The 14,042-nt window shown below is 36.1% G+C and overlaps 1 protein-coding gene across 28 annotated transcripts in view; it reads left to right on the top strand.

Moving 5' to 3' along the window:
- LRRFIP2 (LRR binding FLII interacting protein 2) overlaps positions 1-14,042 on the top strand; it is a 123,457-nt gene that overhangs the window by 52,632 nt on the left and 56,783 nt on the right. For 15 of the 28 annotated variants that reach the window (XM_021071626.1, XM_021071628.1, XM_021071632.1 and 12 more), the window contains 4 exons: positions 5,862-5,918; positions 6,020-6,064; positions 9,031-9,099; positions 12,683-12,724. The exons of 6 other annotated variants lie outside the window; for them this stretch is intronic. In XM_021071626.1, the coding sequence (XP_020927285.1) occupies positions 5,862-5,918; positions 6,020-6,064; positions 9,031-9,099; positions 12,683-12,724 (213 nt within the window). The remainder of the gene's footprint in view (positions 1-5,861; positions 5,919-6,019; positions 6,065-9,030; positions 9,100-12,682; positions 12,725-14,042) is intronic. 7 more of the 28 variants (XM_021071646.1, XM_021071645.1, XM_021071648.1 and 4 more) reach the window with 4 other exon arrangements.

Genomic DNA, 14,042 nt, shown 5'->3' on the forward strand with positions numbered 1-14,042 from the left:
TTCCTTTTCCAGTCTACCATCACTCCCAAATTTGTTAGCTACAAGAGCAAATTGTAACCAGTAGAGTACTGGTTCCTGTGAATCATTCCTAAATGTGAACTTTTTTCACTGTTGATAACTTCCCCACTGCCTCCTATTGCAGGGATTCTTAGCTGGGTGTGTGAATAGGCTTGGGAGATAGGCCATGAAGCCTTAAAATCTCATTCAAGATTTTGAATATATGTATACTTTCCATTGAAATGCCCAGATATTTCTATCAGATTCTCAAAGGAATCTGTGATTCCTAAAGATTAAACCACTGTCTAATTGCTACTAACAAGCAACTTTCCTAAACAAATCCCTTCTGTAGTAGCATTTTGAGGTATATCCAGAATTAAATTATTTATGACCATACTGGCCTACAAATTTAAAACTATCATACTTCTCATTGTGATACTTTAGAAAAGAGAGAAATAAAAAAGATCTTTGCTTAAAATAAAGTAACTCTTTGTGTTTGTTATTTTGGAGTGAAACCTGTCCTTGTTACTAATGCTGGCTTAATTATTTTTATTTAAAGTGTCTTTTGCATGTAACTGGTTGAATATTACCAATGGTGTCTTAAGAATGTTTTGCATGAATAAAAGAAATAATTTTCATTTGCAAAAGTGGAAATACTAGTTTAATTTTTTTCTTTTAATTATGTATACAGTTCTCAAATTAAATTGCCCAGGATTTTAATATCTTAGGGCAGGCCAAAACATTAAATAGAAGAAAAGCCTATGTTAAAAGTCTAATATTTGGGAGTTCCCGTTGTAGCTTAGCGGAAACAAATCTGACTAGCATCCATGAGGACGCAGGTTCGATTCTTGGCCTTGCCCAATGGGTTAAGGATCCGGTGTTGCCATGAGCTGTGGTGTAAGTCACAGACATGGCTTGGATCTGGCGTTGCTGTTGCTGTGGCATAGGCCGGCAGCTGAAGCTCCAGTTAGACCCCTAGCCTGGGAACCTCTGTATGCCATGGGCTTGGCCCTAAAAAAAAGAAAAAATCTAATATTTGATTCCTATATTCAAAGGGCAGGAAGATAAATAAATATATATATTTATGTATATATTTAATTTCTGTGAAAGGTGTACAGTTCAGGCAGTGAGTGTGCTCAGTTTTCATGGAAGGGGAGCAGTTTGTGTTAGAGGATTAAAATGCAGGTGGCAACTAACCCGAGTCTTGAATAATAGCTAGGATTTGCACATGCAAGAAGGTGGGGTTTAGTTTCAGATGGGAATAATTAAGGTTCTAACCTCTTCCAACATTTGCTTTTACTCCTTTTAAACTGATTTTTCCTCTCACTTATCTTATCCCTGTCTCTCTGGCTACATTCTGTCTAGGAAGTTATGGTAGAAGTTGGTGGGTGATAGTCACAATATAAAATATAAATTACTAATGTATAACAACATAAAAATGCATATACAAACAATTGGATTACCAATTATTAGAAGGAAGAATCTTCCCATGTTAAAAATTTCTCCTGGAAGTTCCCTTGTGGTACAGTAGGTTAAGGATCCGGCATTGCTACAGCTGTGGCATAGGTCGCCAACTGTGGTCCAGAATCAGTCCCCGGCCTGGGAACTTACACATGCCACAGGTGCAGCCAAAAAAAAAAAAAAATTCTCCTGATTTAACACTGTTTTGTCTGGGGAATGGGATGTTGGATGTGAACAGGGAATCAAGGGCAGGAGTCTCAGGAGTGAAGCTAACATTGAGTGCGTGTATTGGTGCCCATACTGTGCCAACACTTTTCACACATGTATTCTTTCCACATTATAAGAGAAGTGCACTAGCTCCATTTTATAGGCAGGTGATAAAGGATTGGTAAAGTAAGCAACTTGCTTAGTCATTGGCAGAGCAAAATTTGAAGATATGAGAGAGAATCATGTATGCTAATAATGGATTGGAAGGTAGAAGCAGGGAGATAAAGGCTAAGTCTTAGGCTAGCCAGTGCTTCTGTTTTTAAACTAGATGTCTGAATCAGTGGCATTCTGGTGACCTGAAAGAGTAAATGCAGTTTCTGAAGTTTCCTAATTTAAAACTGAGGGAATGGTTCCTGCCTCAAATTAAGTATTTGTTGACAGAGAAGCTGACCAGGTGTATTCACAGGGCTGTCGGCTTTTTTTTTTTTTTCCCTCAATAAAACCATTTTACCCTTACTTCAGGTGAACTTTTAAAAACAGAGTATGCTTCGTTTCCATTAATTTAATTTAAGTGTATTAAAACATAACATTCCAGAAAACCTTAACAAATTTACATCCATTGTTTAAGGCATTGTCCTGCTTATTCAGTTTTGGATCCTTGATACTAATAAGGACTCTCAGGACAATGAAAATATTTTGTTTTCCTGACTGTGGAAGAGAGGAATACTCTGCCATGTAATTGATATTTAAAAACACAGTTTGTTGACTTTTTCTATTGTCTTCTGCTTCTATTAATTCAAGAAAAACCAACTGTCAAATTTTTTCTTTTTTGGTGGGGTAGGGGGTGGGGGGTCACACCTGCAGCATGCAGAAGTTCCCTGGGCCAGAGATCAAACCTGCACCACAGCAGTGACAACTCAGAATATTTAACTTCTAGGCCAGCAGAGAATTCCCAGTTGTCAATTTTAATACTACCCTAGAAACACCTGGGAAATGAGGCTTTTTTTTTTTTTTAATTCCAGAAGAGGAGAAAGCCCTGAGTAAAAAGCAGAATACCTTGCCATTCTCTTCATGTTCTTTCTGTGTAATCAGTCTGGATTTAGCCAGGGTAGGATAGTATCTTTATTGGTGCAGTGGTCTGGTGAGTCAGAAGATCTGAATGCTGGTCACAGTTTTCTGACCATATTGATTGCTGATCTTTTTGTCCTGCAGTTTTTTTGTACTATAAAATGAAGGAATCAGGCTAGATTAACTCTAAGGACACTTCGTCTTAAAATAATTCTAGGGAGTTCCCTTCGTGGCTCAGTGATTAACAAACCCATCCATGAGGATGCCGGTTTGATCCCTGCTCTCAGTCAGTGGTTTCAGGTTCTGGCGTTGCTACAAACTGTCGTGTAGGTTGCAGATGCGGCTTGGATCCTGTATTCCTGTTGCTTTGGTATAGGCTGGAAACTGTAGCTCCTATTCGACCCCTAGCCTGGGAAATTCCATATTAGGAATATTTTAGGTACGGTCCTAAAAAGCAAAAATAATAATAATGATGATAATTCTAGAGTTGCTGCTGGGATCTTGTCTTTTTATACACGTGTCTGGTTCTGATTCTTCCTATTTGTCACTATCAGAAGTATTCAAGGTAGAGGGAGTAAATAAGACTACCCAGGAGTTCCCATTGTGGCTTAGCAGTAATGAACCCAAGTAGTATCCACGAAGACAAGGGTTTGATCCCTGGCCCCGCTCAGTGGGTTAGGATATGGCATTGCCATGAGCTACCGTGTAGGTCGTGTTGCTGTGGCTATGGTGTAGGCTAGCAACTGCAGATCCGATTCAACCTCTAGCCTGGGAACTTCCATGCCATGGGTACAGCCCTAAAAAAATAAAAATAAAAAATAAATGAATGCAGACTATCTAAACACCTGTCTTTGTATGTAAAAACAGTGCTACATACCAGACGCATAGTAAAATGTGTGCTTTAAGTCTTTTTTGGTGTAATAAAAATTTGCTTCGAGCTTGCCTTACTGTTTGTATGGTAGTCCCTAGCCATATGTGGGTAATTATATTTGGATTTAAATTGATTAAAATAAAAAAATACAGTTCCTCAGTTGCACATAGAACATGTCCATTGTCACAGAAAGTTCTGATGGATAGTGGTGGTTTAAGGTGTCATTTATGACAATGGGATAAACTGTATTCTCTCAGTTTAAATTAACCAGCCTGTATGGTTTACATTTTATCCTGTAGTTTTCTGAACTCTTCTTAGCCCTATTTTTTTTCAAATGGGGCCAAAAAGAAAGCTGTATAAATATAGAGGTATATCAATACTTAATAAGATATTACTATTTAGAATTATTTTTATAATAGGCATAATTAAGAATAAATATGAATTCATCTGTCTTTGCTGCATCTTTAATGGGATATGCTCTTTAGAGGTAAGTTGTTTAAAAAGCACCTTGTGTGATAGGTGAAATGAAAAGAAAGGTTAGAATAAAGATAAGATTGGACATTAAACCATGCATGTCACTCTAGTACCCCAAGTAATATTGGGAGGGGGCATGTAGGTAGAATTAACTTGTCTGTGTTAATTTTTAAGCTGATCAAACTAGTAGCTAAGAACTGGTTACCACTTACTAAACTATACCTACTCTACTGGGCTAACCCCCCCCCACCAAACAGACCAACTTTTGTAGTATATCACATGATAGTCAAAGGAAGATATTTGTTTGGCTTCTTACAAATTACATGTGTCTATTACATAATAAAAATGTGAATCAGTAAATAATTCCTAAAGATCAGAACACCAAATTTGATATTGAATCATTGAATTATGCTGGTGCTTATAAATAGACTTCTGATCAGATTTGATCAAATACATTAATGTACACAGCAGATGACAACCAGGAGTTTTTTGGAATTGTATTCAAAACTCATGACCAAAATAAAATATTAAATTAACGATGTTTCAGTTGAATTACTGTTTCTGTATTTGAAATGAATGGTCAGGCATAGCCACATCTATTAGTTCCACCTTCATAGTGATCATGCTGTATTGTCATGGGATGTTGAAGTATTCATTTTGGAAAAAGCAGTGTTGATTAGCTGTGAACCCAGTTGGACAGTTGTTTGTAGACTCTTTTAAGTCAATGCAAATTACTTTTGTACTTTATTTTTATTTTTTGCCTTTTCTAGGGCCGCTCCCATGGCATATGGAGGTTCCCAGGCTAGGCGTCTAATCAGAGCTGTAGCCACCAGCCTACACCACAGCCACAGCAACATGGGATCCGAGCCGCGTCTACAACCTACACCACAGCTCATGGCAATGCCAGATCCTTAACCCACTGAGCAAGGCCAGGGACCGAACCCGCAACCTCGTGGTTCCTAATCGGATTTGTTAACCACTGTGCCATGACAGGAACTCCACTTTTGTACTTTAGACTGCGAAATTCTGACAGGTCAGAAGTTCCTTACAGTTAATTAGATTCTAGGGACTAGTCATTTAATTTCACATAACTCAGTACTTAATGCTCTAGTGCTAATAGCTGAATATGGAAAAGTTTAGAATTACATTTAATTTAGTCAGCTGTTAGGCTGTGGTCAGTATTTTTTTACAGTCTTCATAAGGTATGACATTTGAGGTAACTCTCAATTGTAAAGTATTTAATTTCTTCTGATTATAAGTAGTTTTTCATATTAACAACAAACAGGGCTATTTTATTTAGTTTCATTTAGTTCTTTTCCAGTTAGAGTGGTAAAAGAAAAAAAAAGATTTTTTTTTTTTGCACTGAGCACAAAATTATAACCCAAATCTTTTTAAAGCTGTCACCTTACACTACATCTGTAATAAAATAAACATTTCTTTCTGCCTTGCATAAACTAACATAGTGAAAAAAATAGATCATAGATCAAAGTCTACTTTTAATGCTGATCTCATTTCTGTTTGTTAGGTATACTTATTTTTATCTTGGTATGTTGAGCTCCCTTAGTCATATATAGATTATATTCTACAAGCGATCAAATATATATATACTTGTTCATATATATGAACTTGGCTTCCCCCAATGCAGCTTTTGAGGTTGAGTTGTCTACACCTGCCTGCTGTAGGAAGGTGCTGCTTTGCTCTTAACTGATTGCTCTTTGCTCATTTGTTCTGATAGACAACTCTGTTCAGTTATTAACTCTCCATGTACTTTCTCCTTTCCCAGGAAGATTCAGAAAGGGCCAGGTATTCCCACCGGTCCGGTCATCAACGTCCTTATCTGGTTTGTAATAACCTACAAACTTGCCTCTAATACTTTTCCTTGTCAACATACTGTAGTCACTCACAAACCTTTACTATATATATTTTTTTTATTTTTATCAGGGAGTTGAGGATGCGTTGTCCATTCGAAGTCTTGGCAGTCACAGGGTTGGTATTTTAAGTTATTTACACTCCAATAGCAAAACTATCCCTTTGCTTTTAAAAAAACAAAAAAGCCCAAAATATTGGCAAAATCCTTTCATTGGAAAGTCATGCTTTCTCTCAAATTATTGCTATAAGTAAATCAGTTCTAAAATCATGAATATTTTCACCTTTTAACATATGTATTTACTCTTTTTCTATAAAAGAACCTTTGATTTTGGAAAATCACCACAAAATAACGATTGATTTTATAGAATGACATCTTGCATGGGTCTAACTTTCAGATTTTTCCTACTTTCATATTTTTTAAAATGACTATTAAATAAAATTTATTTTGGTGTTTGGATGACTAATTATGGTTTTATCACATGGAAAAATTAAGCTTCTGATTTTAAAAATTACTGTCTTGTCATATTTGTAGAAATTATCATGCTTCAGCATTTCGATTAACATTTTGTAGTTTGTCTCAGGTTTTTAACATATATTGTTGTAAAAGATAAATGAAAAGTCACTCATTAAAAGCTTGGGTATTGCGCCAAGACACTGATCTCTCTCCTTAAGGAATTGTGCTCTAAACCTTAGAGCAGTGCTTTTAATTTGCATGTTGATAACATTGTGTATATATTTACATCTAGACTTTTCATCAGTAAAATTGTCTTTCTTGTCAAGGTCTATATTTGTTAAATCTTCCCAAATCTAGTTTTGTTCCTATCTTCTATAATATATAAAAATACACTATAATAAACTAAGTGTCTTCTGGTGTAGTAATAGTTAATGTGTTTGTGTTCTTAAATAGTCTTTTACTCTGGTTATATTACTTATTGGTGAACATAATCTACTGTCTTTATAGAGTAAGTTAGTAAACTACTTCTTGGATCATAAATATTTTATTTAATTATAAAAGTTTAGACTTATAAGATTTTTATAAGGCCTTTATAGAAATCTAATCAGTAGTTGAAGAATGATTTTGCAGGAGAAAAATTCAAGATTAATACATTTGTCATGCTTCTCTTTGGAGATTATTTTTTTTCCACAGGAAGTTAGTCAACAAAAGCTTAAATAGTTGAATCTTGACTTTTAAAATAATCTCATCTCCCTCCTTTTAAAAAATGTATTACTTTTCCCTTTACTTTTCATTGTAATGTTCATAGTGTGAAGTTTTACACAGTTGTTATCACGCTAGTAATGTTTAAATTTGTATGGGAAACTTGATTATATATTAGTTTAACTTAATAGTAAAACCATCCAAGCTCAGCCTAATTTAGGAGCCTTTATTTAAAATGAATCTGCAAACAAACAAAAAAGAAACCTGCAATTAAATAAATAGGGAATTGTTTATCCAGAGTGTCTATAGAGTGATGAGATTGATTTTCCTTTTATGGAAATTATATAATTAAATAAATTTAAGATATAGCTAGAATTCTCACAGTATTTTATTTCGTTACAGTAATTATTGCTGTTATGGAAAAAAAGAATAAAGCTCCTAGTATTTTAAAAAAAATCAGTTTGTGAACTTAAAGATTAATAAAAAATTTCACACTGTAGAGGAAACTTTATATTTTATTTGTATGTGTACATTTAGCACATTTAAAATATTTAGACATTCCTGGCAATGTCTGAAAGCACACTAATAACATTGTTTAAAAGGAATATAATTGACATACCTTTTTTTTTAACTAAATAATATTTGGAGTTGTAAGTTTTCATCAAAGTATTTGCTTTTCAAAATAAGCTTACCATCTGTATTAAACTGAATATGTAGACAACTTTCATTCTGGGTGAAAATAAATGTGATGACTTAAAAACACCTAAATTTTGGGGGTTTTGTTATATTATTTGGAGGTTTTGATATTTCTCTGCCAATTTTTTTTTTTTTTTTTTTTTTTTTTGTCTTTTTGCAATTTCTTGGGCCGCCCCGAGGCATATGGAGGTTCCCAGGCTAGGGGTCGAATCGGAGCTGTAGCCACTGGCCTACGCCAGAGCCACAGCAACGCGGGATCCGAGCCGTGTCTGCAATCTACACCACAGCTCATGGCAACGCCAGATCGTTAACCCACTGAGCAAGGGCAGGGACCGAACCCGCAACCTCATGGTTCCTAGTCGGATTCGTTAACCACTGCGCCACGACGGGAACTCCCCAATTATTTTTTTGAAACTTATATTAAAAAGTCTAAGAGTTCCCGCAGTGGCACAACAGCATCAGAGGTGTCTTGGGAGCGCTGGGTCACAGATTCAATCCTTAGAATGGCACAGTGGGTCAAGGATCCAGTGCAGCTGCTGCTTAGGTTGTGACTTCGGCTTGCATCTGATCCCTGGCCTGAGAACTCCATGTACCATGGGGCGGCCAAAAATGAAAAAAAGTAAAATAAAAATAAAAAATAAAAAGCCTTATATGTGATATATAAACATTAGCAGTGTCTGCATATAAGGCAGAAGTATTTACGGTTTTATGCCCTATTCTTAGGACTTTGATCTTTTCTTTTGTCCAGTTAACTTTCAGTTACTGCTTTCTTGAAAGGTGTCCTGTCAGAAGCTATTTGAGCTGGAGATGGCGTCAGTGTTACGTTCTATATAAAAATAAAAAGAGCAGAATTAGTTCAAGAGTATGAATGGTAGGTTTGGGGGAGGAAGATTAAGTCAAAGCCCCAAGATAAGAATTGAAACACTCTGTTTCTTTAAAAAAAAAAAAAAATCCTTAAAAAAAAATCTTACAAATGCTTGGTCACTGCTTTATATAATGAAATACAAGATGACTACAAGGGAGAGGCCCAAAATTAGAGAGTGAGGTGATACTGAATCAGAGTGGTAGGAATGGATACACTGCAGTTGTCATTGGTAGAGATTTTTACTGGTGTTTGTGTTAGTTCCTATTATGTATCATTGACCTTAGCATAATTTTAATGAATTTAATTTTAATGTGCTTGCAATTTGTGTTTTCTTATCTACTCCCACACTGTTTAAATCCCTGGAAGAGCCCATTGAAGGACATAACAGGGACACACTGGAGCAGAGCCAGTACACCCAAAAGGAAGGAGATCATGGTGTGTAGCCCAGAAAAGTGTACAGTGTTAGTGCCACGCTTTCACTGTTGAAGCACAGAGTTCTGGGGGCATGAGTAATAGATACATTCTAACAGAAACTAACACTCGCTGGGCTTTGTCTCTAAAATATATATATATATATATTTTTTTGTAGGATATAATGGCATGTTTGGAAGTATTTTATTCAGCTAGAGCCCTTAATATTTTCAGTTCTCCCTCTTTTGATGGATCATTTGTTTTTAAACAACATAAATATCATCTGGCATGTTTTGGAGGGTTCTTTTTGTTTACTTAGTTGTTCTAACAATAGTTAGGGATGTCCAAGTTATGGATTTTCCTGCCAGACTTCCCAATTTTTGTAACCACTTGAGCTCTACATTGTATTTTGGAAAAGGAAAATTAAAATAGTTTCAGTTCAACTTGTTAAATCCTATGTTTTTACAAAGTGTTGTTATTACATAGAGGATGAGAAGAAAAAAGATGTAACTGATTGTTTCATTGAATTTAGCTGGTTTTGAAGGATGGAATTGTTTATATGCAAGAATGTGTGGTTTGAGTAATACATGGTTTGGTCATGGTTTTCTTTATCTTTTTATTTTTTTTGTCTTTTGAGGGCTGCTCCCGCCGCATATGGAGGTTCCCAGGCTAGGGGTTGGATCGGAGCTCTGCCATAACCACAGCAACACCAGATCTAAGCTGCATCTGCAACCTACACCACAACTAACAGCAGACATGGTTTTGGTTTTTTTTGCCTTTTTTTTTTTTTTATAGGGCCGCACCTGAGGCATATGGAGGTTCCTAAGCTAGGGGTCCAAGCAGAGCTGTAGCCATCAGCCTATGCCACTGCCATAGCAACTCCAGATCTGAGCCGTGTCTGTGACCCTTAACCCACTGAGCAAGGCCAGGAATCAAACCTGCAACCTCATGGTTCCTAGTCTGATTTTTTTCGCTAAGCCACAATGGAAACTCCCAGTCACGGTTTTTTTTTTTTTTTTTTTTTTTTTTAGTAAACAAAAAAGATGTTATTAACTGAGGAAGGACATAAATAAAACTTCTATAAAGAGAGAACTTTATTTTCAATGAAGTGTCATTTACCACACAATGATATTTCACTGTTGCACACCATTTATCACCAAGTACATACCTTTAGGCGATTTAGACAATTTTGGATAAAGAATTTTTTTCCTTTTTAGGCCTGCACCTGAGGCATATGGAAGTTTCCAGGCCTAGAGGTCGAATCAGAGCTACAGCTGCCGGCCTTCGCCGCAGCCACAGCAACATGGGATCCAAGCCACGTCTGCGACATACACCACAGGTCATGGCAACACTGACCCACTGAGTGAGGCAACTGAGTCATCGAACCCGCATCCTCATGGACTCATTTCTGCTGCGCCAGAACGGGAACTCCTTAAGAAGATTTTTTTTGCATATGTAATAACAGTCTTTGTTGCTTGCCTTATATTTTGTTTTCAGGATAATATAAGAAAAGCATGCAAATGCATATTTTTGCTCCAGTACTTTTTAGTATTTATTACAATATCATTTTCACTGAATTTATACCAGTGGTAAAATGTACCACTTAGCCTTATACTTCTGAAATATATTTTTGGGGGTTTCTGCAATATCTTTTATAAATGACCAGCTTATGAGCATGAAGGGAGAGGCTTTGTTCTATTGAATTGCTATTTTAATACTTCATTAAAACAATGTAATTTGGTCTTCAAGTGTATTATAAGACTTAATATTGCAAGAAATACGTTTTATGCCATGATCCAGTATACATATGCAGATATGTGCCTGTATATCCATAAGTATATTATAAGACTTAAAATTGCAAGAAATATATTTTATGCCATGATCCAGTATACATATGCAGATATGTGCCTATATCTATAAGTATATAAAAATATTATTGAAACACGTTTCACAAAATAATATTTATACTTACTATATGTGATACATGCCAGTATATTCTCTTTTTTTAAAAAATTCTGATTGAAGGAGTTCCTGTTGTGGCTAAGCAGAAACGAATCTGACTAGTATCCATGAGGACACAGGTTTGATCCCTGGCCTCTCTCATTGGGTTAAGGATCCGGTGTTGCCATGACCTTTGCTGTAGATCACAGACATGGCTTGGATCTGGTGTTGATGCAGTGTAAGCCAGTGGCTGCAGCTCTGATTCAGCCCATAGCCTGGGAACCTCCATATGCCGAGGGTGTGGCTCTAAAAAGGCAAAGGAAAAAATGCTGGTTGAACCCATAAATTGATTTTATGAACTATCACCTGTTGCATCCCGATTAGAGAAGTGTTATTTTAGATCAAGTTTTTGACTAGTGTTGCCTAAGATCCTAAATGGCTGTAAGAGTTGCAAAAAAAAATATCTTTACACAAGAAACTCGTATATTGCTTTTATTTCTTTTTTACATTGTTTTAGTGTTTTCATTGCTCTTCTGGGTAAGAACACTTTAAAAAACCTGAGCCAAAATGCTTAAGAAACAAAGTTAGGAAACCACAGATCTGAGTAGTTACTATTTAATTCAGCTTCTCAGATTTGAAATGTGATGTTACATGTATTATTTTCTTAACCCTACATGAAATGTTTTTTTTTCTGGTCTTATTATAAATTTCACATTTTTTCCTTCCTTCCTTTCCTTTCTTTTCTTTCTTTCTTTTCTTTTTTTTTTTTTTTTGTCATTTGTTTTTTTAAGACCACACCCACAGCATTTGGAGGTTCCCAGGCTAGGGGTCCAATCAGAGCTACAGCTGCTGGCCTACACCACAGTCACAGCAACTCGGGACCCGAGCCACATCACCAGATCTGAGCCACATCCTCAACCTACACCACAGCTCACGACAACACCAGATCCTTAACCCACTCAGTGAGGCCAGGGATTGAACCTACAACCTCATGGTTCCTTGTCAGATTTGTTTCTACTGTGCCATGATGGAAACTCCATACATATTTTTCTTTAATTTATATTTAATGCCACAATTATATGTAGACTTTGCTTTCTATACTTTGCTCTGACTAAGTTTCTAGTTTTGTCCAGTGTTTTTTTAATAGGGAAAGTTCTTCAGGAAAGAGATTTTTTAGGTGTGTGTCCACGAACTGATATAAGGGAACTCTCCCCATTTTGATTCTGCAGTATTTTTTTGTAAGCTTGATTATATTAGTTATGTGTTCTTGCTTCATTGCCATGTTCAAATGTTGGAAAATGATGGTGACAGTCATAGTAATACAAAGGAAAACATCTTTTGACTTAATTCCTGCATTTAAAGTCTTCCTTGGGTGTATTGTGTTGTAATATACTAGGATGACTCATCTTACCATTACTAATTATGAATTCTGTTTTTGAAAGAGAACATGAAGTTTTGCATATACATATAATTAAGCAATAACCTATACTAGGAAAGAGTGAGGGGGAAGAATATTCTTTGATTCAAATGTCATAGCCTTTGTGTTTAATAATTTTGGACTCTTAAAATAGTGGTGATTTTAAATAACTTTATGAATGTTACTTTTCCCCCTCTTTATATATCTGATTTTGGAAATACAACCAACTTTCATTTTCCTGAAATCCAGTATGATGCTCTCAAGGATAGACCATCAAGACTTTCATCATTAGTATGTAGTGCATGACTTTGTGTTGGATGTAGAATATTGTTTTATAAACACCTGATAGTGGTAACCATAGATTATGACTAACTTTTTCACAGGTTTGTTATGATGTTGTATGACTAACAAAGCAAAATCTCTTGGTTTGCAATTGTGGCATAATTTAGCATTTGAATAATTTTGTCTTTTAGTATTTCAGAATCAGATAAAAATTACATGCCTCCCTATTCAGGACCAAGATTGGTAGTAATATCTTTTCTTAAAATGATGAGCCACCCCGCTGACACTTACTCATTGCCCTGGAAGATGTGTTTCTAGTAGTTTTAATACACTCTGTACTATGACAGCACAGGCTCTACTGTGTTTCATGGTCTGTGTCATAAGCCAGCAGGTGTAAAAACATCCAGCAGTGACAAATGACACCTGAAATAGCAGTTATGTCCACTCATTTTTTGCCTGATTTTATTTGTTTTTAATGGATGTCATTTTGGTCAAGGAAGTTTAGTTAGCATGTTTTTCTTGGGTTAATATGTCCGTAGATTGCCTTAGCTTTTAGACTATATAGACAGTTCATAAATATTTAGGGTAATGTATAAAAGGAAAGATATGCATATGCAAAGAAGAAAATGAGTTTATAATCACTTATTCAGAATCTAGGTGTATTTCAGATGATTTGTGTAGAGCTGACTGTTGATAGCTTTGACACTTCTAGCTGCCCATTTCAGGCCAGCAGTACATACCTAGATTGGACTTCTGATCTGCCAATTGATCTGTTTAGTAGTATCGCCGTCCTCTTAATCTCCTTACACACACTTGGCTCTGTACTCCTAGGAGAGGTTATGTATTCAGACTGTGCTATTTTCAAAGGACTGGCATATAGGGGTATTGTCTAATAATGCTGCTGCTGCTCAAGATAACATTGGCTGTTTTCCTTTGAGCAGCACATGGTGTGGGACTGCTAAGTTGGGCTGAGAGCATGTCTCAGGCAGTGCAATGTCTTGCTCTCTGTCCTTTCAGTCTTGCTTTGGTTGATACACAGGATTGCTTTTTTGGCCTTTAGGTAAAGAGGATTATAGAAGGAAGTGGACTCTCCTGTCACTCATTCCTTTTTAAAGCAGATAGAGGGACTCAAATGAGGTGTAGGGTGAAGGTCCCTATAAATATCCTGCCTAGCTTTGAGTTCTAATTAAGTTTACTTTAGTTGACTAGACACTGATCTGAATGGACAGTTGTGTACAGAGGCTGTGAATATTAGCCAGTCAAGTGCAGGGAATCATTTACTAACAGGTGGGAAATAGAATGCATGTAGATTGCTCTGTGTCTCATG

This window comes from Sus scrofa, chromosome 13, assembly GCF_000003025.6.
Source record: "Sus scrofa isolate TJ Tabasco breed Duroc chromosome 13, Sscrofa11.1, whole genome shotgun sequence".
Lineage (NCBI taxonomy): Eukaryota > Metazoa > Chordata > Mammalia > Artiodactyla > Suidae > Sus > Sus scrofa.